At 47.1% G+C, this 27,098-nt stretch overlaps 1 protein-coding gene across 3 annotated transcripts in view; it reads left to right on the top strand.

Moving 5' to 3' along the window:
- Positions 1 to 27,098, top strand: part of RICTOR (RPTOR independent companion of MTOR complex 2) — a 1,600,666-nt gene that overhangs the window by 188,138 nt on the left and 1,385,430 nt on the right. For all 3 annotated transcript variants that reach the window (XM_078674985.1, XM_078674984.1, XM_078674983.1), the window contains exon 6: positions 4,630 to 4,693. In XM_078674985.1, coding sequence (XP_078531111.1) covers positions 4,630 to 4,693 — 64 coding nt within the window. The remainder of the gene's footprint in view (positions 1 to 4,629; positions 4,694 to 27,098) is intronic.

Genomic DNA, 27,098 nt, shown 5'->3' with positions numbered 1-27,098 from the left:
GCTCCAGGGCTACGGCCAGGTCCTTGGGCCTCTCTGCCCGCGCCAGCAAACGTGTGCCTTTCGCTCCTTTCGTGGCCAAGGAAGGGGCGCCCACACACATGCTGCCAGCCACGCACTGCAGACTAACATCCAACGCGGTGGCGGCCGTGGAAACCGCCGTGGCGGCGGTCGGGGAACACGGCGAGGCCAGTCCACACCTTACCCCGCAGCATCCGCCTCAAAACCCTCCTAGTCCGTGCTTTCAGGCCCATGTGACGCCAGTGGGGGGCAGGGTTCGCCATCACCTCCTCCACTGGCACACTGTCACATCGGACAGGTGGGTGCTGCAAATCGTCCGAAGGGGCTACTCCCTCCCCTTCGAGGCGACCCCTCCAGCCATGCCACTGCAATACCACCGCATATCGGGGGATCATATGCGACTTCTGCAGGACAAAGTTACGGCCCTCTTGGCCAAGGGGGCCATCAAGCGCGTTCCTGGGCCAGAAGTAGGGTGTGGTTGCTACTCCCACTACTTTCTGGTACCCAAGAAGGGCAAAGGGGGCCTACGCCCTATCTTGGACCTACGGAACATCAACGGCTTCCTCCGGAAGGAGAAGTTAAAGATGCTGACACTGGCTCAGGTTTTAGCTGCCCTGGACCCAGGAGACTGGATAGTAGCGTTGGACTTGCAGGACGCTTATTTCCACATCCCCGTCCTGCCGGCCCACTGCAGCTACCTGCGGTTCACGGTTGGCCACGAGCACTTTCAGTTTACCGTGCTCCCCTTCGGCCTTACCAGCGCCCCACGGGTGTTCACAAAGGTGATGGCGGTGGTCTCAGCTCATCTGCGCAGATTAGGGGTTTCATTCTTCCCCTACCTCGACGACTGGTTGTTGAATGCGGGATCGCCCCAAACAGTCGCCAGCCACCTCCAGACTACGGCAGATCTCCTGCACCAACTGGGGTTCTCCATCAATGTGCCGAAGTCACACCTGTGCCCCTCTCAGAAGCTCCTCTTCATCGGAGCGGATCTCGACTCGGCGCAGTTTCGGGTTTATCCACCCGAACAGCGGGTTCGGGATATTCAGGCTCTGATTCCATTCTTTCAGCCTTTATCCCGGGTCTCGCTCAGGTTGACGCTGCGGCTTCTGGGGCTGATGGCCTCCTGCATCCTTCTGGTGCATCACGCCCGGTGGCAGATGCGGGCTCTGCCGTCGGACCTGAAGTTTCAGTGGGCCCAGCATCAGGGCAACCTATCCGACCATGTCCTGATCTCGGAGGGCACTGCGAGACAGCTGCAGTGGTGGCGCACGGACCGCGATTGGGTCAGCGGCAGATCCCTCTCCCTTCCCCAACCGGAGCAGATAGTTGTGACGGACGCGTCACTCCAGGGCTGGGGAGGCCACATGGTAGAGGCGGAGATCAGAGGCCTCTGGTCTCCGGCGGAGTCCCGGCTCCATATCAACCTTTTGGAGCTGCGGGCGATTCGTCTAGCACTGAAGGCATTCCTCCCCTCTGTGTAGTGTAGGTGTTCACGGACAACACCACTGCCATGTGGTACTGCAACAAACAGGAAGGGGTGGGGTTGTGGACCCTTTGCCAGGAGGCTCTGTGCCTCTGGCAGTGGCTGGAACATCAGGGCGTGACCCTGGTGGTTTAACACCTGGCAGGTTCTCTGAACGCCAGGGCGGACAAGCTCAGCCGTCGGTGCATGATGGATCACGAATGGGGTCTGCACTCGGACGTGGCGCAAGGCCCATTTCAGCAGAGAGCCTTGGCTAGATCTATTCGCCACCGAAGAGAACGCGCAATGTCATCAGTTCTGCGTGTTGGAATTTCCAAGGCGGCACTCGCTCAGAGACGCTTTTCGTCGCGAGTGGAGTTGCGGTCTGTTGTACGCCTTTCCGCCTATACCACTTCTGCCCAGAGTGCTGAAGAAGAACAAGCGCGACTGGGCCCAAGTCATCCTTGTGGCTCCGGACTGGGCACGAAGGTACTGGTATCCAGAGCTACTCAGTATGTCAGTCGATCCCCCCGGTTCGTCTCCCTCTTCAGGAGGACCTTCTGTTGAAGCAGCAGGGGTCGGTCCTCCACCCGAACCTGTCCAGTCTCCACCTCCATGCTTGGAGATTGAGCGGCGACAGTTGAGGCCATTTGACTTGCCTCCTGAAGTCTGTAATGTCATTCTGGCAGCCAGACGTCCCTCCACAAAATCGGTATACGCCTGCAGGTGGAATACGTTTGTGGCATGGTGCACAGCAAAGGCTGTGGATCCACTTTCTGCCCCTCTTTCTGAGGTTCTTCTCTTCCTTCTTTCTCTTGCCCAGCAGGGCTCTGCTCTGGGCACTGCCAAGCGCTACCTTTCTGCCCTTTCAGCCTTTCTAAAGCTGCCTGATCAACCTTCTTTGTTCAAGTCCTCTATTGTAACTCGTTTTCTGAAGGGCATCACACACGTTTCCTCCTGTTCCCTTTGTGATGCCTCAGTGGGACTTGAACCTTGTTCTTACCTTTCTGATGTGCGCTCCCTTTGAGCCACTTCACAACTGTCCTCTCCGCCTTCTTACTCTGAAGACTGCTTTCCTGGTTGCCATCACCTCTGCCAGGAGAGTGAGTGAGCTCCAGGCTCTTTCATCTAAACCCCCTTTCCTTTCTGTCCATCCGGACAAGGTTGTGTTGCGGACTAGACCATCTTTCCTGCCCAAGGTTGTCACGGCCTTCCATATCGGGCAGTCTATCACCTTGCCCACCTTCTTTCCGCCACCGCATGTCTCTAAAGAGGAAGAGCGGCTCCACTGTCTGGACCCAAAACGTGCGATTTCGTTCTATCTGGATCGCACATGCCAGTTCCGGGTGGATGACCAACTCTTTGTTGGTTACGTAGGCGCTAAGAAGGGACGGGCGGTGCACAAGAGGACCATCTCTCGGTGGGTCGTCTTGTGTATCAAGGCATGTTACTCCTTGGCGAGGAAGGAGCCTCCTGTTGGGCTGCGAGCCCATTCCACTCGGGCCACGGCGGCTAGCACTGCCCTGGGCTGGGGAGTCCCCTTTCAGGACATCTGTCAGGCAGCTACGTGGGCATCCCTGCACACGTTTTCAAGACAATACTGCCTGGACAGCCAAGTCCGGAGGGATGGCTTCTTTGGCCGTTCCGTCCTCCAGGACTTTCTGGTGTGATTATTGGTTCGCAGGCCCACCACCTGGGTTGGTATTGATGGGGTATCTATTCTAAGGTAAGGAATCTAATACTAACCTGTTTCTTTCAGATGAACAAGTTACTTGGCTTCGGTAGCGATATATCTGTAAGAAACAGTAGTTAGTATTAGATTCCTTACCGCCCCACCCATCCTCCCCGTTCTGCGAACTGATATCTAGGGTTGAGGGCATCCCCTTTCAGGGCCCTAGTTTCAATGGCACCAGTGTTGGTTTTTAACATGGCTCTGCGTTTCTGGCGCGGAAAAGCTGTGTCTAAGAACTGACGTCAGCACGCAGAGGCGGCGTCTAAGTACTCCGACGACGTCATCACGGCGCCCACAACGCCGACGACGAACGCGGAGCCGCAGACGACGCCTACCGACGCGCAAGGGTACTGCTACGCAAATATTTCCGGATCCAGTCTGCCGCCTGGGGATATTCTAAGGTAAGGAATCTAATACTAACTACTGTTTCTTACAGATATATCGTTACCGAAGGTAAGTAACTTGTTCGTTACTCAGTTCGATTTTAAATATCGTAGAGAGTACTATGATGGAGAAGAAAAAGTTAGCTATCTGTAATCCTAGTTTTCTGTCCTGATCATTCTCTTTTATTTTATCACCATTCCACCAACTCCCTGTTGACCTGGAAACTACTTGAAAGTGAGATCTCTGTGAATCCTTTCTGTTCTGACCCCAACAAACTACAGTTGCCATACACCTTCTGGAAAATGTCAATTTATTCACTGTAATGACAGACTTATACGACATTTTTTCCGTCATTGATGTTAGTTAGATGCATTTTTATTCCGATTGTTTTGGCAATATTGGATGCATTAGAAAATGTTGACTGTTAATGGTTTTCTATCTTTAAACAATTTTCAAAATTGAAATTAGATATTAAAAATGTGTTGTTAAAGTTAAGTAACTTAGCATTTTCTCCCTCCAATTTCATCCCATCTCTTCCCACCCACTGCCCTTAACCATATGGCTAACTTTAATCAGCCTCACTAGGAAAACCAATTGAGGAGTGCTTAAAGATTGAGGTGTAGACATGCTAACAAATGTTTTGTGTTTTTGCAGCATATTAATGACACGAGCCATCCAGTCTGTTTCTTTACGTCACCAGCAGCTTCTTCTGATTTTGTATTTTTTGTTTTTTCCTTAATGGGGATAGTGGTAATTTTTAATGGCTTTACTTACCTTTGATAATAAATTGAATATTTGGTTTAGAACACCCTGATTTCTTATGTAATCATTCTTGTTCCTTTTCAAACATCCCAGATTATTATTTTTTACTTCTGCCTTGAAAACTTTCCACAGCCTTGCACGTGTGTAATGTTTTGTAGTGAAAAACGTTTTATGGTTTCTGACGGTCATGAGCTATTACCGTGACCAACACTCGCAATGGATTTTATGAATGCTTATTTGTATGACCATATGTTATTTTTCCGTTTAGATGCATTGACATACAACAGAGTAATGAAGTAGAAAGGACTCAAGCGCTTCGCCTTGTCAGAAAGGTAACCATCAATTTCAAATAAGCTTTATTCGACATTACATGTCATAAAAGCATTGTTACAAAAGATAAAAATATATTTATAGTCATAAAAACAGTGTTTAAGCTATATAAAAACATTTAAAAACGTGTACAAACACACATAGTAAAAGATGAATTCATCATAATTACATTAGGAGGCCAAGTTCTTGAAGTAATAGGACAGCAGCAGTGGAAGTTATAGGCTGATAATACACACTTTATAAAAATGTTAAATGACCAAAGCTCAGAAGTAAAGAGCCATCATCACATTCATCAGCCAACCATAGTTGCAAGTTCATTAGTTCACAACAGTGTATGTGACCTAATGGCCCACATCCAACTCAAAAACTTGGCTACTGGTATGGCATAATGGGGCAATGGATCAGTACGCAGTATTCTCAATTCAACACTACTTTGTCTGGTGCCCTAATTCCTACAGGTTTGAGCGAGCCATGCTTTACGGGGGCCAACATGGGCAGGGCAAACAAACGTTATATGTGAGTATGTGTTTTCTTGATCCATGCTAATGTGGGACATTTACTATCACCTGATACTTGCCATTTACCAGTGAATGACTTTAATGGCAAGGAGCCCGCTCTAGATTGAAAATACAGTTTGCGATCAGAGGGTTTAGATATAGGAAGAGGTGTGGCACCGCGGCCAGGGTGACTGACTCCGGAATCTGGGGATCACGGTTCGATCCCCGGCACCGGCGGCAGATTAGCCCAGCACCATGTGACTCTGGGCAATAGCTTGCTTAATCTTCTTGATGGCCCCCAGCGCCTAGAGACCCTTACGGGTGATTGTGCGCTTTACAAATGTGGATTATTATATTACGTCCCAGTAGTGCTCCATGCTTGGACAGGGTTTGAATGTTAAGAAGCCTCCCGTCAGCATTGTACTATCGCTTTTCCTGATTGTGTTTTGAAACACCATATCCCAGAAAATGTAAAGGTTTGTGTAGTTCCTTACAGATTTATTTTTGTTATGCAGCTATTTGTGCTGGTTTGTCTCCTTCTATGTAGGCCATCTTAATAGAAAGTCTTATTGTTTACTACCAGAAAACGAATAGACTAATGTCAGGTAGGACTATTGTCCATTCTGATGGAAACTGGGAACTTGATGGATTTTACCACAGATTTGCAAACCCATGCTAAACAGGGAGTCTCTGACATCACGTAACCAGCTGATTTTGTGAAAATGGTTTGCCCTTATATCCCTGAAACCATCTGCATAGATTACCACAAAATGAGGCGTAACCTAGATAGATCTACCAATGCTTTCTTGCCCAAGTCGTTCAGCAACTGTAGCACCTGGGTGCTTCGCGGTAGGCTGGTGATCATTCGGAGAAACCTATTTTCTGCGATGGTTAACTGGGTAAGGTTCTCAAAAGCCCCAAAATTCTGCCCCATATAGAACCGAACTCACTACTTTTGTGTTGTATATCTGTAATACCGGATTGACTGGCTTAGTCAAGGAGGTTTTAAACTCATTCTGTAGAGCACCAGCTAGTTGACGATGTTTTAATGTCATAGTGTCAATGTGACGACTCTATCTCGGATCTTTCTGCAGGTTACTCCCAGGTAAATAAATGCATCTACCTGGTCTAGTGGCAGCCCTGCCAAGAGTATACCACCCCTAAAGTTTCTGTGCTGTTTGAAGGTTATAAACTTGGTCTTTGCTACGTAAATTTTCAAACCCCATTGGGAGCAAAAATCTTCAAAGAGTAGTAACGCACTCTGTAACGTGTTTGATTTCCTGCTGCTAATTTTTTACTTACTATTTTAAAATTTCGGAAATCGCTTTTTTATTAAAAACGAGTCAACCATTGACTCTTGCTCACTCACCCCTGCACTGCCTTGCCTTCTAATTACATCGCAGCCGATTTTGGGGCTGGGGAGACCCTCTCCCGAGCAGGCAGAAGTGCGGCGGCCATCTTTGGTGGGGAAGCATCCCCACACATTTCGAGTGGCCAGTACATAAGGGGCACTTGGAGCCAGGCTCCGTCCTAGCTGTTTGTGTAAGTGAGTCCCTCCTGAGGCGGAAGCCAGGAGGTTGTGGTGCTAATTCTGTCAGATTTCCTCTTGTGCATTATTTATCTGTGTTGCTTGAGTCACAAAGCACTTTGATTTCCTGCTGCAAATTTTTTACTTACTATTTTAAAATTTCGGAAATCGCTTTTTTATTAAAAACGAGTCAACCATTGACTCTTGCTCACTCACCCCTGCACTGCCTTGCCTTCTAATTACATCGCAGCTGATTTTGGGGCTGGGAGACCCTCTCCCGAGCAGGCAGAAGTGTGGCAGCCATCTTTGGTGGGGAAGCATCTCCACACATTTCGAGTGGCCAGCACATAAGGGGATGGGCTCTCCTCCGCGCAGCGGACGGATCAGCGGACGCACCGGACCTGCGCGGGAGTCGTGCCAGAGTCCTGCCCGTCTGCACCCGTCCGCGACCATGCCGCGGCCGCGGCCACACCCTCTGATGGATTTTCATCATCTGAGGTTATTACTTTTAGTAAGGAGACTTTACTCTCTTTGAAGCCTACCTCCTGTGCCCTCCTCCCCCCTATGCAAGCTGATCTCTCTGCCTTTCCCAATCTTTATAGCCCGTGCTGTCAGGTTCACGATACTGCTGACCAGCCGTACCCCTGCCCCCTCCTACACACCCGCCCTTGGTCTCGACATAGTTTAATTAATCCAAAAAATGTAATCCTCAAAGCTGGCTTAATTAATTGCCGCTCTTTGGTAAAGCATTCCTTAGATATCTTCCAATCATTGGTGGATAATAATTGGGATCTCCTTTTTTTGACGGAAACGTGGCTGGGAGAGGAATCCAATCCTGCTATATCATTAGCTATTCCCCGAATTATAAAATTTTATGTGTTATCAGACAGAGTCCTCATCCCGGTGGTGGCACTGCGATTATTTTTAGGTCACACTGGACCATTTCCTCCTTCCCTTATCCACAAATTGAATTCATTGAAGGACTCCCCTTTTCCATCCAGCTTTCTGCGAATATTTCGTTCTCAGGATTCTTAGTTTATCGCCCCCCTAAGTCTAAGGTCTCCTTTTTGTCTACCTTCCTGGATTGTATTCTTCAGGCTAGCCTCCGCTATGCTAATTTTACTTTATTGGGGGATCTTAACCTCCATGCGGAGGACACACTAGATACCACCTGTCTTAATTTTCTCGCTACCCTGAATGATGGAGGGCTGAGTCAGTTGATTTCTCACCCCACCCATAGAGCAGGCCACACACTGGATCTCATTTGCTCTAACCTTAATGAAATCACTATAGGGGATCTCTATCCTGTAGTCTGGTTGGATCATTTCTTCATCCCTTTTACCTTTTCCTTTGACTGCCGAGATAAACCTCCTGTTCCTGCCAAGACCACAGGTCGTAATTGGAGCAAGGTCACCATTGACAGTATGGCCGCCTGCCTGCCGGCTGCTACCCCATGGGAAGTGCCGGATCTAGATTCCCGATTGACCACCTTTAACAATTGGGTATCTTCCGCTATTGATTCCCTTGCCCCTACCAGGCCTATAAAAACGCACCGAGCTGCCCCTTCTTCACCCTTGTACTCTGATGAGTTACGCAAATCTAAATCCGCTTGCAAACTTTTAGAGCGGCGCTGGAGATTGTCTTACTCTCCTGAGTGTAAGCGGATATATAAAACAGCCCTTAAGGACTACCGTAAGAATATTATAAATCACAAAAGAATCTTCTTAGAAGAGAAAATTAACGGGGCCCATGGCTCATCCAGAGAGATTTTTAATACAGTCAAGTCTTTCTCAGAACCAGTAGCCCTTAAACGTGTTCAGAGGACATCTCAAGCCCTATGTAACCGTCTCTCAGATTATTTCGAGGAAAAAATTGCTAACATTTATGATTCGTTCCCGAGCAACTCTAACTCTGTCATGGTTGTAAAAATTGATACCCCCTCTGACCCTGTATCGGTCTTCCCAGCCTTCGAGGAGATTACCTTAGAACGCTCCTTAACTGAGCTGTCTAAATGCAGATCAGGCTCTCCCCTTGACCCGTGGCCTGCCAAACAATACAAATTACTGGCTCCTCTCTTAAACCCCTCACTTAATGACATCTGGAACGAGTCTATGAGGTCCGGGCTTTTCCCGGATTCCTGGAAACATGCCCTCCTCGTCCCTATCCTCAAAAAGGCTAATGCTGACCCCGATGAACCGGCCAACTATAGGCCTATATTGCTACTGCCTGCCCCGCCAAGGTGCTAGAAAAGCTTGTACACCAGCAACTGGCCGGTTTCCTTGAGACCCATGGCCTTCTCCATACCTCTCAGCATGGATTCAGGACTGGCCATAGTACTGAGTCGGCACTGATTGAAATGGCCGATTCTGTAAGGTGGAAACTGGACAGGGGCTCTAGAGCGGTGTTGGTGCTGCTCGATTTATCGGCAGCATTTGACACCGTCTCTCACCCCGTCCTGATTGACCGCCTTAGGTCTAAGGGTATCAGAGGTAAGGCTCTGGATTGGCTGTCCTCTTTCCTCGCCAATTGGACACAGGCTGTGTCTACTCCCCCTTTCAAGTCCAATCACCGCCCACTAAAATGGGGAGTCCCCCAGGGCTCGGCATTGAGTCCGCTATTATTTAATGTGTATTTCTCCCCACTTGCAGAGCTTATCTCGGAGCTGGGAATTAAGGCCATTTCATATGCAGATGACATTCAATTGTTGTTTGCTTATGATGACACCCCTACTGCCACTACCTTTGACCCATTAAAAAATTGTCTCCGTAAAGTTGCTCAGTGGATGGATGACAACTTCCTCCGACTCAATGCCGGAAAAACGGAGGTCTTATTTTTTCATCAGCCATCACCTTTGGACTCTAACCTTTGGTGGCCACTCGACTTGAGCTCTGCCCCTCTCCCGAAGGATTCAGTTAGGAACCTGGGGGTTAGATGGGATACCACTCTTTCCTTTAAGAACCAGGTCCAAACAGTCTCCTCCTCTTGTTTTTCAAAGATCAGGATTATCAAGAAATTCATTAATTTCCTTCCCCCTAACACCAGGAAAACGATTGTCCAGGCCCTTATCGCCTCGAATCTAGATTATGCGAATGGTCTTTACCTAGGGTTGGCCTCTGGCCTTTTTGACAGGCTCCAGATCGTCCAAAACGCAGCGGTTCGGTTAGTGTGTGGTATCTCTCTGCGAGAGCATATTTCCCCCCACCGACGGGCATTGCACTGGCTACCGATCCAAAGAAGAGCCGAATTTAAGGCTCTCACCCTTGCACATCGTTCACTTAGGGGTAAAGGTTGCGCCTATCTGGCCTACTGCCTCCAACCCTATAGCAATGCAAGGTGTCTCCGCTCCAGTTCTCAACATTTGCTGTCTACTACTAGATACAAAAGAGCTCGCTCAGGGGGCAAAACTTTTCAGGTCAGTGCCTCTGCCCTGTGGAACAAAAACTGCCTGTTTCTATTCGTATAATTAATGAAGAACTACCCTTTCGCAGAGCTCTAAAAACTCTCCTCTTTTGTTAATTTCCCCTCATCTGAGTATGATCATGCACAGCGACTGAAGCGCCGGGACACCCCGTTGGGGTAGCTGCGCGCTATAGAAAATACACTTAAATAAATTAAATAAATAAACCTACTTGGGGTTTTTGAGATGATGAGAGTGTCGTCTGCAAACATTAGGATGGGAATCTTATTGCCTGCTAAGACCGGTGCATTAGTGGGGATGGTTCTTAAAAGCTTGGCTATTCCATTAATAAAAGGGAAAATAGTGTGGGCACCATTACACGTCCTTGGAGCACTCCCTTCTCTATGGGAAAAGCCCCAACGTATTTGTGGAAAGTTATCCTAATGGAGGCGGGCGATAAGGGAGAGCAGCTCTGTGGGCATCCCCAGCGCCTGTAACACCAACCAGAGTTTGCTACGAGGGACTAGGTTGAAGGCTGACTTGAGGTCTACAAAGGTAGCATACATGCTGCCCTTGCCTACGACCACAGTCTGCCAATGTAATAAAATAAATCAAAAGACCTGATCTATGGTGCTGATATGTTCCCGGAATCCCGCCTGTTCTAAGTAAGAATGTAGTTATCATCTATCCACTCTTGGACCTTAGCCAAGACAAGGCAAGCAACCACCTTTTGTATAGAGTCAATTAGGCTAATAGGCCTGTAATTTCCTGGCTGAGACTTGTCATCTTTTTGGTACACTACGATGATCTCCGCCCCTTCCCAAGAGTCAGGGACGGGGGCGCTAAGGGCAATCACGTTTGCCAGTAGCAAAATATACCTGCTCCCTTTGTCCTTATCATATAAGATGATGTCAGCTGGAATACTACCAATACCTGGTGCTCTGGCCCCTGAGATTTCATTAAGGGCAGTGCTAACTTCAGCTAGATCAAAGATCTTCTCAGTATAATACGAGTGGAGGGGGAAGAGAACATTTACCTCCTCATCTCTTGCGTATTGTGGTGCAAAGTGATTGACCCATGAGTCCTGAGCTACATAGTTTTGTGGCTGCGAGGGGACCCCCACTTGACCAGGTTCCAGAAGCATTGGGGATTAGTCCTGGCACATGCTAGTTCGAGATCTTGCCATCTATTTTCATCCCATAATTTTTTCGCTTTTTCCTGCACCTTTCTATAAGTTTTCCTAGCATTTCGTACTCTGATTCTCCTGATCTGATGGCATCCCCTAGGAGTCTGCTTGCCATTTTGCATTCCTTATTAAACCAATGATTCAGAGGCTTAATAGAAGTCTCCTTTCCCCTATAAGATCTTACAAAATATGAGCGCAATTTGGCAAATAACGTATTGTGGAGCATGGTTACTGCCCAGGTGGGTGATAGTTAATATGGGAAGCCTCCATTTCTAATTACCTATGATCAGCATCATTAGCAATGATCGACAAGATGTCTGTTTTTTCTAGCATCATTCACCATTTAAGGCGCTGCATATCATTTGTAGTTTGGAGATCTCAGGTAATGAGTAAGTTATGGGGTTGTGTTGGTTCGGATAGGTTCATAAATTCAAAAACGAGCATAACAGGTTATGATCGCTCTCCATGCGATCCGGCACAACCATATCCTCTATTGCGTGCCATAGTTTGAGGTTAATTAAGAGATAATCAATGCGGCTTGCAATGTGGCCATAATTAAATGTGTTTGCCCCTTGTCTATCCGCAGTGGTTCTACCATTTGCCACCCTTAGGCCTTTTCCTAAGCAGATAGCTTTGATTTGAATAGCCACTTCTGTCCATCTTTTGATTGATGATATTTCAAGGCTTGTAATACCCCACTGTGCATCTTCCTTTCCCGCCAGGTCATCTTCCTCATCATGAAGAGGCTCGAAAGTCGAGTTAAAATCCCTCGCTATTAACACTAGGGAGTTTAGCGAATGGTTTTCTAAATGGTCGTCAAGGTCCGTTAAAGTTTTTGAATTCTAACCCCAACTAAGCCCCCTCACTTAAGCATAGATATTGATGACACCGTAAGGACCCATCACCAACCGAATGGCAAGAATATCGTTATTCTGAGTCTTGAGCTGTATCTTGAGGTCAATGTCCTGGCGAACCCAGATTGTTAGTCCCCACGAAGGGCGACCCTTGCCACCATGAGTAGCCGGGATGTGGTAGTTTAAGTACCCTGGATGATATGTTATGTTACTGCAGTATTGGAGTTTTCATAGATTCACATGCCTGAATTATTCCCTGTCGTCGAGACGGGAGTCTCCGGTACATAAAAAAGCATTGCTTAGTGGTATAGCGAACTGAAAAGAGTCCTAGGCCCATTTCCCTTTTGCAACCCATAACCTTCGTTATGTAAAAGAGACCAAACTTCTCCCTGAACCAATCAGTGCTCCTCACCCTCTACAACCCTTCTGGGAGAACCTTTTGCCCCTCAGATTTTCTACCTAGGGAGTCTCCTTTGAGCGCTGCTCAAACTCTTCAGTTTCTACTCAATCTGGATTGGATTTGAGAGTTTCTTCTTCAGATTTAATAATTTGGATAATTACCGACTATTTCTCCATCTTTTACATTGGCTGACAATGAGAAAAAAGGTTTATTTAATCATGGAAGTCATGTCTAGCGACAGTGAGGAATCGTCTTCAACTTCTAGGAGATCTCAAAAAAGAAGCAGATCTCCTCAGGCTCATACCTCTGGGGAAACAACTGAGAAGGCTGTTAAAAAGACCACCCTAGGGTCTTCTGGACGCAGTCCCTCTAAATCTCCTCCAAGCAAGGAAAAGGAGAGCCAGGGTCATGCTTCGGGGTAAAACATACCAAGAGGACAAGCTCAGAGCCCTCAAAATCACCCCCTGAGGTCAAACATTCAGTCAAGAAGCCGGCCTCCACACCTCCTGAGGGAAGATTGGAAAAATGTACATCATCGGTGGGAGCTTGGATGAAGAAAATGATGGCGTCGTTGATGAAATCTGAGGTAAAACTTACTTCTAAGGCTTTATCCCTGTTGACGGTACCACCGTCGACGACAGTGTTGACGGCGAGATATGTGACAACGACTGCATCGACGACGACAATGACTACGGCTAGGATTGCGTCGTCGATGGGATCGTTGACGACGACAGCGACCACGGGATCATCTTACGGCAGCGACGACGACAGTAACGGCAACGTCGACGGTCGTGTCGATGACAATCATATAGTCGGCGGTTTTGACGACTATTTCGTCGACGGGCTTGTCGACGAGAGAAAACCCCCCAGAAAAACTGATTTTTGCCAGGAAGAGGACAATTACCCCGGAACTTACCTCGCCAAGTAAGGTGACACCTCTGGTACCATCTCATCTGTTGGAGGAGGAGGAGGAGTCAGAAGAAGGGGAGGATGATGGCAATCCTTTTGGCTACGCTAGTAGCCCGTCGCAGTTGCATGTGAAGTACCAAGAGGATGACTCGGAGGACGAATATGAGGAGTTTCAAGATCGTCTCCAGCAACAAAACCGCCAGGAGTATCAGGAGGAGATGGTCAGTGTTCCATCTTCATTGCTAAAGTATCTGTAGTTCATGCGGGAGGATTATAAAAAGAGACATCCTGTGCCTCATTCCTCTAAATAATTACCGGTGGCTACGCCTCAACTACGCTCTATACCAAGTACACAAGTGCGAAGGCGAGAGATTTTACCAGAGCCCTTGCCAAGATCTCCACCATCAAGATCTCAACAAGAACCAGTGACCACTGATGATGATCAGGAGGAGGGAGAGATAATGGACCCTAGCAGAGAGTGGGATGATTAGCTCATTCCGCCGCATTTTTCTTCTTCACCGAAGCCTGTCGATTCACCACCAGAGGACAACGGTGGGTTTCATAATCTAATGGATAGAGCCACAAACAGATTCGCACTCACCATGTCAACTGACCAAGCAGAATGTTTCTTGTATGACTTCAAGGAACCTTATCGTAAGGCAGTTCGGTCCCTACCGATTGTCAGTCATCTATGGGAAGAAGGCCTGAAGGTCATGGAGACACCGGCAACATGTCTCCAATGACTCCAGTACTCGCCAGACTGGACAAAAAATATAAAGCGCCTTACGATGCCCCAGCTTGTCTCTAGGCCACCCCAAGCCGGACTCAGTCATAACCCAGGTGGTTCAGCAGAAATCAAGCAATCCCTCAGCTCCTATTACGACACCTCCGGACAGAGAGGGTAGGAGATTGGATAATGCAGGGAAAAGGGTTTCCTCTATCTGTCCTTCTAGTTAGAGCTGCGAATGCCCTGGTCATTCTGGGCAGGTACGATAGGCAGATGTGGTGTGACCTCTCGCCTTACATAGACAGCATTCCGGAGGCTGATAGACGGGAGGCCAGGAAGATTCTGCAAGAGGGGAAAGGACTTCGACTGAAGTAATAGATTGCGCTATGGACATCGCGACCACAGCCTTCAGATCTTTGGGAGGAGCAGCAGTCCTACGCAGGCAAGGATGGCTAAGAGCAACAGCGTTTAGGCTGGAAGTCCAAAATAAGATCTTGGACCTTCCTTTCAATGGAGAGGATTTATTCGGAAAACAAAAAGAGAAGAGGCACTGCAAAGTATCAAAAATATCAAAAAAGATACTGATACAGGAAAATCATTAGGAACACTGCAATATAGGAAAGTGCCTTTTCGAGGCTCTAAAGGTAGAGGCCAATCGTCAGCAGTATACGCAACACCAGTCAGGAGGCTACACATAATCTACTCCTAGAGGTAGAGGAGGTCGTCAGGGGAGAGACAACAACCGACGACAATGACAACATTCAGGATCCGGCTACACCTATCCCTCTTACGTCACATGTTCAGCTGGGTGGAAAGATTGCTTATCCCCTTCCATGCTCATGACGAGCTGAGCTCGTCATGAGTTGCGCCGCTCGCATGCTCATGACGAGCTCAGCTCGTCATGTAACGCGTTTTTTAAAAAAAAAAGCCGCACAGCGCGAAAATAGCGGCCGCACGCATGTGGTTATTATCTCCAAAATTTGCAACAAATAACTACGGACCAATGGGTGTTCAACATAATTAAATTCAGACACACTCTAGAACATCTACAAACGCCCCCTTGTACACCGCCGAAATATCAAGAGGTCAAGCACTTACATGAGCTGCGTCCGGAGATTCTGACAATGCTCCGAAAGGGAGCAATAGAAACGGTGCCAAACTCCCAGAGGGGAAGGGGATTTTACTCCTGATTTTTTTCCAATCAAGAAAAACTTTCTCCAATGGCGTACTATTCTAGACCTCTGATCCCTAAACACCTATCTCAAGAAACAATCTCGCAGAATGGTTTCTCTTAAAGACATCCTTCTACTTTTAAACCCAGGAGATCAAATGACCACATAAGACCTACAGGATGCATACTTTCACATCCCCATTCATCCTTCCCTGAGGCGTACCTTTGGTTCATGGTAGTTGGAGAACATTACCAATTCAAGGTACTGCCGTTCGGCCTTAAATCAGCCCTAAGAATTTTTACGAAATGCCTGGCTCCAGTGGCGGCTGTTCTAAGGAATCAGAAACACCAAGTATTTCCTTATCTCGATGACTTGTTGGTCAAGGCACCATCAGCAGCATCGGCCCGATCGTCAACAGCGGCTTGTGTAGAGATGTTCGCCAGCTTAGGCCTGACTTTAAACCAGGACAAATCATCCCTTCATCCGACAAGAAACATCACCTTCTTGGGAGCAATACTGGACACAGATGTAAACAAGGCGTTCCCCTCCAAATAAAGGCAACTGAGAATTATATCTTTTTTCCAAGACTTGACAAAAAGAAAGTGCTTTTCACTACGCAAGTACAAGTCATTGCTGGGAACGATGTCATCTTGCATTCCCCTCAGACCTTGCTGCAGGTTAAGGATGCGTCCGTTGCAAGAGTAACTAGATCTACAATGCATCAAGCGGAGGGATCCTTCGAAGACATAGTCAAGGTGACGCCGATCATGGTTCAAGCGGCGACATGGTGGACCCAAAAGCGGAACGTCTTGCAGGGTCTTTCATTCCTTACAGAGCCAGCCCCACTGGTAATTACTACAGATGCGTCTCTAGAAGGATGGGGAGCGTTCCTTCAGAACCTCCAAGTCAGTGGCCGCTGGAAGTTGCACGAGGCACAAATGCACATCAACTTATTGGAACTCAGAGCTGTCCGCTTGGCATTGCTAGCGTTCCTACCAAGGATAAGAAGATCAGCTGTGTTAATAAGAACGGACAACACAACAGTGATGCACTACTTAAACAAACCTGGAGGAACAAGATCACTCTCCCTATCTCAAGAGGCCCAGAAAATGTGGGAATGGGCACTGCATCACAAGATATCCATAACAGCGGAACATCTCCCAGGAGACCAGAACGTCAAAGCAGATACTCTCAGCAGGCTCAAATCCACCTGCCACGAGTGGGAGATCGGCCAAGGGATTCTAGGCAACATCTTCCAAAGATGGGGGGAACCGACAGTAGACCTCTTCGCAAAAGCAGAGAACAGGAAATGCTGGTTCTTTGCAAGATGGCTTTGCCAACGGGGATCTTTGGGGAATGCATTTTTGATGGCATGGTCAGGCGTCTTTGCCCACGCCGTTCCTCCAATTTCCCCATCTGCCACGAGTTCTTATGAAGATCAAGAAGAAGCCGTGCAGGATGATCCTGATAGCCCCCTGGTGGCCCAGGCAACACTGGTTCACGGAGCTTCTGCTACTGTCGGAGGTCCATCTGATTCACCTCCAACCAATACCGTAGCTTCTGACGATGTCCCAGGGACAAGTGCTCCATCTGGACTCGAAATCGTTGCACTTAGCGGCCTGGCTCCTGAGCACTGTGAGTTTCAACATCTAAAGATCTCAGAGGAATGCAAAGACATCCTATCAATAGCTAGAGCGGATAGTACGAACAAGACTTACAGAATGAAATGGGAAAGATTCTGTCTGTGGTGCCAAAGATGTAACATTCATCCTCTGAATTCGAATGAGATTATTCCATACATTTTACTTTTGGCTAAGTCTGGTTTGGCTCATGCATCTATAAAGGTACATTTAGCTGCAATATCACGGTACAGAAGGACTTCCTCAGGACCGTCTCTATGGTCTGCAAGAATCATTAAACAATTCATGAAGGGGTTGGTCAGAGTTTTTCCTCCAATAAAGCCTCCACCACCTCTCTGGCATTTGAACATTGTTCTTTCTCATTTAAAGAAGCAGCTCTTCGAGCCAATACACATGGCAGATCTCAAATTCCTATAGTGGAAAGTGGCGCTTCTCATCGCGCTCACTTCGGCCAGGAGAGTGGGTGAATTACAGGCTCTCACGATTCAAGACCCTTTCTTGCAATTTAAGGAGGACAGAATGATTCTCAGAACTAATCCGAAGTTTATTCCAAAGGTACCAACTGACTTTCATTTGAATGAGCTGCTAGTTCTAAAACCGTTCTTTCCTCAACCAACAGCAGCGGCAGAAAGAGTTCTCCATTCGCTGGATGTACAGCGCTGTCTCAAATTCTATTTATAAAAGACTAGACCCTTCCGCAAGTCTTCACAACTTTTTGTCGACTTCAGCGCACCCAGGGAGGGCTTCTCTTTGTCGAAATGTGGAATTGCCAGATGTATTTCCAGTGCGATAGAATATTGTCATCAGGCAGCGGGAAAGCCTCTGAATGCACGAGTTCGTGCCCATTCGACGAGAGCAGTGTCCACCTCCACTGCTTTGTTTGCGGTAGTGCCGATCCAGGATATCTGCAGGGCAGCGATCTGGAGAAATACGCACACCTTCACCAGGCATTACTGCTTGGAGGCAGCCGCAGAGAGAGATGTGGTGGTGGGAGAAGAGGTCCTGAGAAACATTATCCAGTAACGGTGAGCCCTCTTTTACATCCCTCCGTCCTTTTTTTTGTTTTGTTACAAATACACATTTCTTCTATTGCTATGTTTGGTAAAAGTGAATGCAATACTAATATGCAGAATTCTAAGTTGAATATGTATAGAAAGATGATGTCTTAAGTAACTATGCTAGATCTGCAGAAAAAAAATATGCTTTATACTACTGCTCGCTATTCTGATTCAGGCATGTGAATCTATGAAAGTTCCAATACTGGAGTAAGAAAACAAGTTACTTACCTGTAACTGTAGTTCTGTGAGTTCTTGCCAATCTGTAGTATTGTGTTGTGTTTGTTTTCAAAGACACTACCATGGATGGGTGCATATTGTGTAATTATTTTTTTCCACCATACAATGTGTAACTCCGTTTCTTCATTCTCTTCTCCTTAAAATAAACACCTGCTTGGCTAGCTTACTTTCTTTGAAGAATGTGTGACATCCCCTTTTATGCTTTCTCATCTCTGGAATATTACCATCGGTACAGGAAGGGACACCTTCATTTTTGAATAATCCGAAAACCTGAGAAATATCAACCCGACTCTTTTAAATTGGCATTCTGGTATTTAAAGGGCTGTAATAATCTGTTGCTGCATGTTACTGAAACAATTATTTTGTCAGTGATTGGGTGGCAGAGAATGGGATCCACAGCTGATCCTATTTATTCAAATTATCTTGTTGGGAACACTACAACAACATCCCTTCTCTATATCTTTTTCTCTTCTGCTCACCCCTATACTTCTTCTAGCAGATTGTTTTCAGTACTCTGGTACATTAGTAACCCACATGGTTCAGTGTCTTCCCTCTTGCTGATCTGCCTGGGTTAACAAATAACCACTTCTGTGGTTTTCCCACACAGGTTCCTCCTACAGGGAAGCCGATGTCCTCCTTTGCAATTCTAGTTAGTTACAGTGACCTGATCAAGTCTACCCCTATTAATTCTTTGTGTGCCCTTGGCACTACAAGCACCGCTTTCAAAATGTTGCTGTATATCTAGGGCAGTGCTCGTCAAACTTTTTAATGTTGTGCCCCCCAATTTTAAAAAAATCATTAACTCCCCTTCAGAATTTTTCACAATTAATGTATTAAGTTGCCAATATTTAAATATGTCTAGACTTATTTAAACATTGCAGTTAAGTTCTGTTCCCGTTTTAAAAATGCAGTCAAATACATGATTGCCAAATATACTATTATGGTCAGGTAGGCCTTATTAACATGTAAAAGTATTCACAGTGTGATTATTAGAAATATGGGTGTGGGTTTTGAAGAATATTTGAAGGCCCTTCCCTTTTGACACGTACTTCCTGCCAGGTAGGATATAAATGACAATCAATGTTAGTGATGGACCATTACAGAGCAGCTTACTTTATTCCGCTTAAATCCAAGCACTGTTAGTAGCATAATGCTTCTTTTGGCCAGATCATGGCGCACTAACTATGATCGCTGGAGGCCCCCCTGGAGAGTTGGCTTCCCCAGTTTGAAGAGGCCATACTCTAGGGGCATTGGTTATATCAGAATACAAGAGCAACCCTAATCTCTGCCGGAACGTGGGTAACAATCATTTAAATATCAATGGTTCACACAGAATTGACAAGAAAATAATTGAATAAAAGAGAAAAATTATTGTTAGTAATGTAATACATATATATAGCATTCTACAAGTACTTGTCGCAAAAATAGTTTATTACGGCATAAACCACACAAGGAATAGTAAAGGGACTCCTGTGCAATTTACAAAAGTGGTATGTACAACAAACAACTGCACAATGCTATTTACTCCTTCATTACAGGCCCTCAGTCGCCTGTACACATTCATTTCAAGAAAAAGTAGTCAGTATGTTTGTATTGTGTTGATGGCTTTTAGACCCCACAAAAAATCCTGGGGTTTCTTCTGGACACAAATATACCAAGGAGGCACCTACAGAGGAATTGGGGACCAGGATTAGAACCGGTATGCCAAAGAGTCTGAGGAGAGAGAAAAATGGCCCTAGTGGGCCACAGTTACTTGCTATAACCCTGTATAGGTGAGTACACATGATCATGTAGGGTGTCTGGTGAAATCATAGAAAGAAAGAAATGAGGGATGCTCACTGGTTCATTGACCCGTTGTAAAATTCAATACGAGCCACAAATAAGAAATATTGGTGAATCAGTGGTAATAATCATGCAATCATAATGGAATTAGAATGCAATATGTGTCCATTAGCGGTACACAGCCACTCACCAGTGATAAATGTCATACATTGTCGGAAATACAATGACAAGAATACCCTCTCAGGCTGTCTTAGCCTGTGAAGGTGGCATTGACCTTGCCACTCTTATTGTGAATCCCACTAACATGAGCAAATACAGACAACAGCCTCTTATTAAGGGTCAGGAAGCTGAAGCTTACAGGAACATGGGTGCCAGTGTCACTATGGTGACAGAGAAACTTGTGTCTCCTGAACAGAATCTTCTTGGTCAGTTTACCAAGTGCCCAATGCAGAAAATGTCAGGACAGAGCATCCCATGGCAGTAGTCAATCTCTGCAGGGGAGGTGTAACTGGCCCTAAAAGAGTTGTGGTATCCTCCAACCTTCCGGTAGAATGTCTCCTGGGGAATGATTTGGAAACTTCAGCCTGATCTGAAGTGGAGTTAAGGATCCATGCAGCAATGCTGGGAATTTCAGAAAATCAATCAATCATCAAGGCTTATATAGCGTAGCTTGTCACCCCAGGGGGTCTCCGGGCGCTGTGGGGTTTGAGCGATCCTCGTTTGGAGCGAGGTGGAGGTTGATGAGCCGGGTCTTCAGCTGCCACCTGAATTCCCTCAGGGAGGGGGACATGCGTAGGTGGAGGTTATTCCCCGACTTATTGGCAGGGAAGGATAAGAAGTGGTCCCCGCTTCGGCTCCGACTGATGCGTGGGACCTTGGCTAAGGCGAGGGAGGAGGTGCAGAGCTCTTTAGTCAGAGGGTGTAAAATCAGGTGGTTGCTAATGTAAGGTGGTCCGGTTTTGTGACTGGCTTTGTAGGCGTACATGAGGAGCTTGAAGAGGCATCTTTTCTGACCGGGGAGCCAGTGGAGGGCCCTTAGGTGAGGGGTGATTCTGGATCGGGCAAGAATGAGTCTTGTTGCAGAATTCTGGATGGCTCGGAGAAAGTGTCTTTGCTATAACTAGGGCTCAGACCATGAAGTTAGACACTGAAGGAGCTCTGGATCCTGGAAAAACGGACCAGCCAGCTCCCAAGAAAAGGAGCAGGAATCGTAAAGATTTATCCTCCTCTCAGACTTCAGTGAGAATCAGTCTCCTGAGGGAGATGATCTCCGTACCTTTGAAGGAACTGCCTCAGAGGAGCTTGGGCCTGACATGGCAGAGCTGCTGGGTGCAGGGGTCTCTCCAGGAAAGAATTGAGTCTGGAGCAGAAGTGCTGCCCCTCTCTTAAACAACCCAGACAGCAAGCTGCTGCTGAGGAGGCAGGAAATGTCAATGGGTCGCATAGGACTTAATGGGAAGATGGGCTTCTGTATACTGAGAGTAGACACCACAGGCCTGGTTCCACCAGGAGGTTGGTCATACCTCAGATGTACAGTGGATTCTTATTGACCCTTGCTCAGAATATTCCCCTTGCATGACATCTTGGTCAAAGTAAAACTTGGGACAGACTTGTCCCTCACTTTTACTGGTCCCACATGTCTGAAGATACCACGGTGTCTTGTTGCTCCTGTGTCACCCACCAAGCACGTGGTAAATCAGATGGTACTACAAAGGCCCCCCCTTAATCCCACTACCTTTGGTTGGGGGGGGGGTTCCCTTTCCGGCCGCGAGAAATCTACTTACCCACTCGCAATCTTGAGTCAGATTTTATCAGTTTGAGCTATTTTTAGAACCTACTAGTCCGTTGAGTAAACTTAAGCTGGAAAGGAACAGGTGTTCTGTTCATTTAGAAAGTGAATGAGCAATTAAGATGTCATTAAATCTTGTTTTTATTTTTACATGTGTAGTCTGTTCAAGGAAAGAGGTCAAATGTCCGTTTGTCTTCTAAATAATTGCTGCTTGGAAAATGGAGTTTGTCTCATACTACAGGTGGGGTTTTTTGTCAGGTGAGCTGTCTGAAGGTGTTCTTTTTTCTAACTCATAACATTTAAAGTAAGCCTGTAAGTGAATAGTACACATATTTCAAAATATACCAGTAATTATATAAGCACATTTTATTGCTGTTGGAGCGTCTGCCACCCGCAGCTCTCCAAGACAAGTGGAGTGGCCCGCACACCATACTTAACTCTGGGGGAGGGGGAAATTGAGGTCACCGACTTGGTTGTCCTAGGTACTCCAAGAAGTCCGCACAGGGTACTTCATGTGAACTGCATAAAACCTTTTGTCGACAGGGCTGAAGTGAGCTTGCTCTTGGCTACTGACGAGGGACAGCAGGATGAGAGTCACCCTCTCCCTGATTGTCTCTCACACAACCCTGTTGATGGATCATTAGAAGGAGTAATCTTGGCAGACAGCCTCATTGATCAACAGCAAGCTGATTGCAGACAGGTTCTCTGTCAGTTTTCTGGTCTCCTTTCTTTGACACCCTGTCGGACTACCTGGTGTGCCCGTGAAGTGGACAAAGGCGACAGCCTGCGTGTAAAAGGTAAAATTTACAGACCACCTGACCATGTCAGAGATTGCATCAGGACAGAGGTCCAAAAGATGCTGGAGTTGGGGGTCATTGGACCTTCAGATAGACCTTGGGCTAGTCCTTGTACCAAAACCTCACATCCAGGATGGTAAGAGAGAGACGAGGTTTTGCGTTGTCTACTGAGGCTTCAATGCAGTCCCTAGGACTGATGTCCATCCAATTCCAAGGGTAGATGAATTGATTGATGCTTTGGCCTCTGCCAAGTATCTCAGTATGTTTGACCTGACTGCTGGTTATTGGCAAATCAGACTCTCTGAGGATGCCAAGCTAAATACAGCTTTTTCAACCCCCAGTGGGCATTATTAATTTATTGTGAGGCCTTTTGGCTTGCAAAATGCCCCTGGCACATTTCAGAGGCTGGTGAATAACATCCTAACCGGTCTGGAAGCCTATTGTGCAGCATATCTAGATGATATAGCTGTATTTAGCTCCACCTGGGAGGGTCACCTGCTCCACCTCAGAAACATACTCGATGCCATGCAGAAAGCAGGCCTCACTATCAAGGGCAGTGCCAGATAGGGCAGAGCAAGGTTTTGTACGTGGGCCACCTTGTAGGTGGAGGTCAAGTTCAACCCTTGGAGACTTAAATTCAGACCATCATGGACTGGGTTGCTCCCACTACCCAGACTCAGAGCTTTCTTGGCCCTGGCTGGGTACATGTTTTAAGGGTTATGAATCAAAAGTGACACCCCTTAATGATCTCACCTTCAAAAGAATGCCTAAGAAAGTTCAGTGGACAGTTAGCTGTCAGAAGGCATTTGTTGACCTGAAGCAAGCCATGTGCTCTGTACCAATTTTGCAATGTCCTGACTACTACAAACCATTCATTGTCCAGACAGATACTTCTGAAATAGGGATAGGTGTACTATTGTCACAACTTAATGCAGAGGGCCAGGATCAACCAGTGGCTGTTATCAGCCGAAGGTTGACCCCCAGGGAGAAGCGTTGGACTGTTATTGAGAGGGGAGACCTTTGCTGAGGTCTGGATCCTGAAGAAGTTGAGACCATGTTTGGCGCTCACTTCATTGTTGAGGTGTTGGATGGACCTGTGAGTAACCATGCCAATGTAGATGGACTTTCCAGATATTTCCACTTAGAAAATGAAGACTCCATTGGGCAAGGTTAGGCTCATGTCCTTACATTGGAGGGGGGGCAATTATGTAGGAAGGTAAGATCTTTATTTTATGGCTAACCCTACTTTTTCCCTGGTGTCAGTATGCTTTGAATGTATTTAGCAGGGATCCTGATAATCGGGACCCTAGCATCTGGCTTTGGTAAATACTTTGGTACCTCCACAATTGGCTACTGATGTACACTTATAAGTCCCTAGTATATGGGTCTGAGGTACCGAGCACATAGGTACACCGGGGGTCTCCCATGGGCTGCAGAATGTATTGTGCCACCCATGGGCGTCCACTTAAATTCTGACTACAGGCCTGCCATTGCAGGCTGTGTTCGATGGTGCTTGAACTTCTAACAACAAATATACGTTTTCTTTTATCTAAGGTCACTGCACTTAAAACCTATGTCAGTCCTGAGGGCAGGGTGCTTGGTTTTAAGTGTGAGTTTTCCCCTGCATGAGCAGGACACCCCTATAAACCCCGGAGTCAATTCTCCAGGCCTTGCAAGTTTGGTCAGCCATTTTAAGACATTTAGTAGACATCAGTCATTAAGAGATGTCTATACAATGGCTGTGCTGAACCTGGTTAGGTTTGGTATCAAACATGTTGAAATCATAACTCCTCAGCGATTCTGGTGTTGGAGGTATGACCTCATGTACTGTGGGCCTCCATAGAAGAGCCCCTTGTACTCCCGGTTACAGCCTTTTGGGGACTAACAGCAATCTGCTTACCACAGACACTGTTATTCCCTCCTGCTCCTGAGCTGGAACAGGGGAAGGTGGAACAATAGTTTTCCTGCCAGAGGGAGGAGTGACCACCTCCCATACAGGACATAGTGTATTGGGCTGGGGTGGAGGCACTTTCCAGCTTCACCAGACTGCATAGAAGGGTACACCTGTTTGAGCTAGTTCAGAAACCATTGATTCCCGCTCTGGTCTGAAACTGGACAAAATTCAGGGGAGTATCCTCCCTTCTGTCCAGACCCTCGTCTGAGAGGGGTCCCGAGTCGTTCCAACACTTTCCTTGGATATTTAAGGGCTCCCCCTTGGGTGGGTTCTTGGATTCATCATGGAACAAGACTTATCTCTGAAACCAAGACAAACTTTGACCGTCTGGACACTTGGACTTCACTAGACTTCTGGAACTGGGGCTGCTCCTGGTCTCCCTGTTCTCCAAGTATTGTGCCTCATACGTGTCTGTGCTTCGCTCAGGATAGTCAGGGAGCTGTGGGCATCAACGACATCCAAAGAAATACCCCTTGTAGTGAAGCAGTCACTCCCCTGCATCTGCAGGCACCACATCGAAGCTGACCAGTCTGCTGCTCCTGTCGTCCTACGGACCTCCTGAAGCTCAGCAACATAGGTGGTGGTTCTGTGCTCCCCCGAGGCCTGACCTGTCTTACTGCAATTTGGAGGACAGTATCCCTTTTTCGAGCCGCTTGGACCGAACCCCTGTGCACCACATCAACTTGTCGTTGCCAAGGCTTGTTGCCTCTGCACTCCAGAGATCTTCGGGCTACAAGAAGCTCAGCATCTCATCTCCCAGAAAACAGCGTGTTCCTTTTATCCCTTGCATCATGGGCCTCCATTTTTGTTGAGCTGCCTGAGGTCCACTTGCGATTCCTGTGCCTTCATTCTGTGGGTCCTCTCGACGGTCCTTTTCGGCTGTGGTTGGCTAACCTGCTTGCTCGAGGCCTGCTCTGAATCTCCTTTATGTGGTGAGTCACTTGTACCTTGTTGGACCCAATGATTACATCTTTCCACTCCAGATGCGGCTACCAAGGCAATTTGGGGCTCCCGACGGACACTGACCACCTCAACACCGAAATCTAATGTTGGACAGCACGTGTTGCTCCGGGTCTTCCACAGCATCTCCGGGTCCCCACAGCTGCAGTGTCAAAAGTCCTCGTGAACTCTTCTGAACTTTCCAAAAAGGTAGGCATTTTGCTTCCATGCCTCCTGGTTGTTACCGAGTGGCATAGACTCTGTCCCCTCTGCTTGCAGTTTCTCCTATTCAAGATCCACCCTTGGATTCCACCGGACATCTTCACAGATTTCTCCAAAGACCTTTCTTCCTGAGTTGCCCATTGTCTTCTATGATTGGTTCCAATGTCACTTCACCCCTATGCACCCTGCTTCGCTGGTACAGGTAACCTGCTTCCTAGGGCATCCAATGATGGGGTGGCTCTCCAACCTTCCATCCTCCGAAGAGTTTCTTTGGGGTCTTATGGAATTGGTTCTTTTTCTCTTAAAACTGCAACCGCAACTTCTCCATTGATTTCATTGAACACACAGCTGTGTTTCCACTCTGCACACAGTCTCCTTTGGGGTTCCTGGGTACCTTTCTTGTGTGGTTCCTGGTTCACCAAGCTTTTCTAAGTCCTTTGTGCCAAGTCCCGTTCTCCTTTGCAGTTCGTATTCCACTTAGTATATGATTTGGTCTCCTCTTGGAGACCTGTGTATATTTCTGCTACTTACCTGATTTCTCTTACATTTCCCATATGTAATATTGCTATCTCCAGGTTGGATATATACCAAGTGATAGTGGTTGTGTTGTGTTAATAAATATCCTTATTTTTCATAAACACTGTGTTCTTTCTTATCTAATCTACATGTGAAGGGGCGGTTGTCGCGGGCTGAAATAGCAGGCAAGGAGGCCGTATGTAGTGGGCTATGCTGGTTTATTAAAGCACACAAAATGTCCGATAACAACTGGAAGTATGGCTCCGGGGAGGGGAGTCGGGTCTTGTCCTTCCGTCGGGAGGGTCTCGGTCCGGTCCTTCTTTCTTTGTCCGGATCCCGTCTGGTTGGCCTTCGGGTCGGGTAAGTCGTCGGGGAGGTACCTCGGAGGGCAATAAGAGAAAGAAGGGACCGTTAGACCAGTACTGCGAGACAGCGAGTCTCCTGACACCAACACCGGAGTTGTGGGGGACTGAGAAACGAAGAGAAGTGCGGAGAAGGGAGGAGAGAGGGCGAAGGAGGAGGAAGGGAATAGGAAGGGTGTCCAAAGGGTGCGTGAGGGGAGAGAGACAAGGCCGTGAGGGTGCTTTACAATACATACAGTGAGAGGGTTTTTTACCGTGCTCCGTGCCTAAAGAAGAGAGACTTTACACTATGTACACTGAGCGCCTAGAGTGCTCAGAAAGGGGTACAGAAAGGGGTACTAGGTGTTCGAGGCATGTGGGCTGCTAAATTCATATCTTTTGCATTAGATCGCCGCCTAGTGTTGGGTCCGGATGATCGCACATTGTTGTCTCGAAGTATCC

The sequence above is a fragment of the Lissotriton helveticus genome, chromosome 2_1 (genome assembly GCF_964261635.1).
Source record: "Lissotriton helveticus chromosome 2_1, aLisHel1.1, whole genome shotgun sequence".
In the NCBI taxonomy this organism is placed as follows: Eukaryota; Metazoa; Chordata; class Amphibia; order Caudata; family Salamandridae; genus Lissotriton; species Lissotriton helveticus.
The sequence above is the reverse complement of the archived record's forward strand: the minus strand, read 5'-3'. Positions and strand labels throughout refer to the sequence as shown.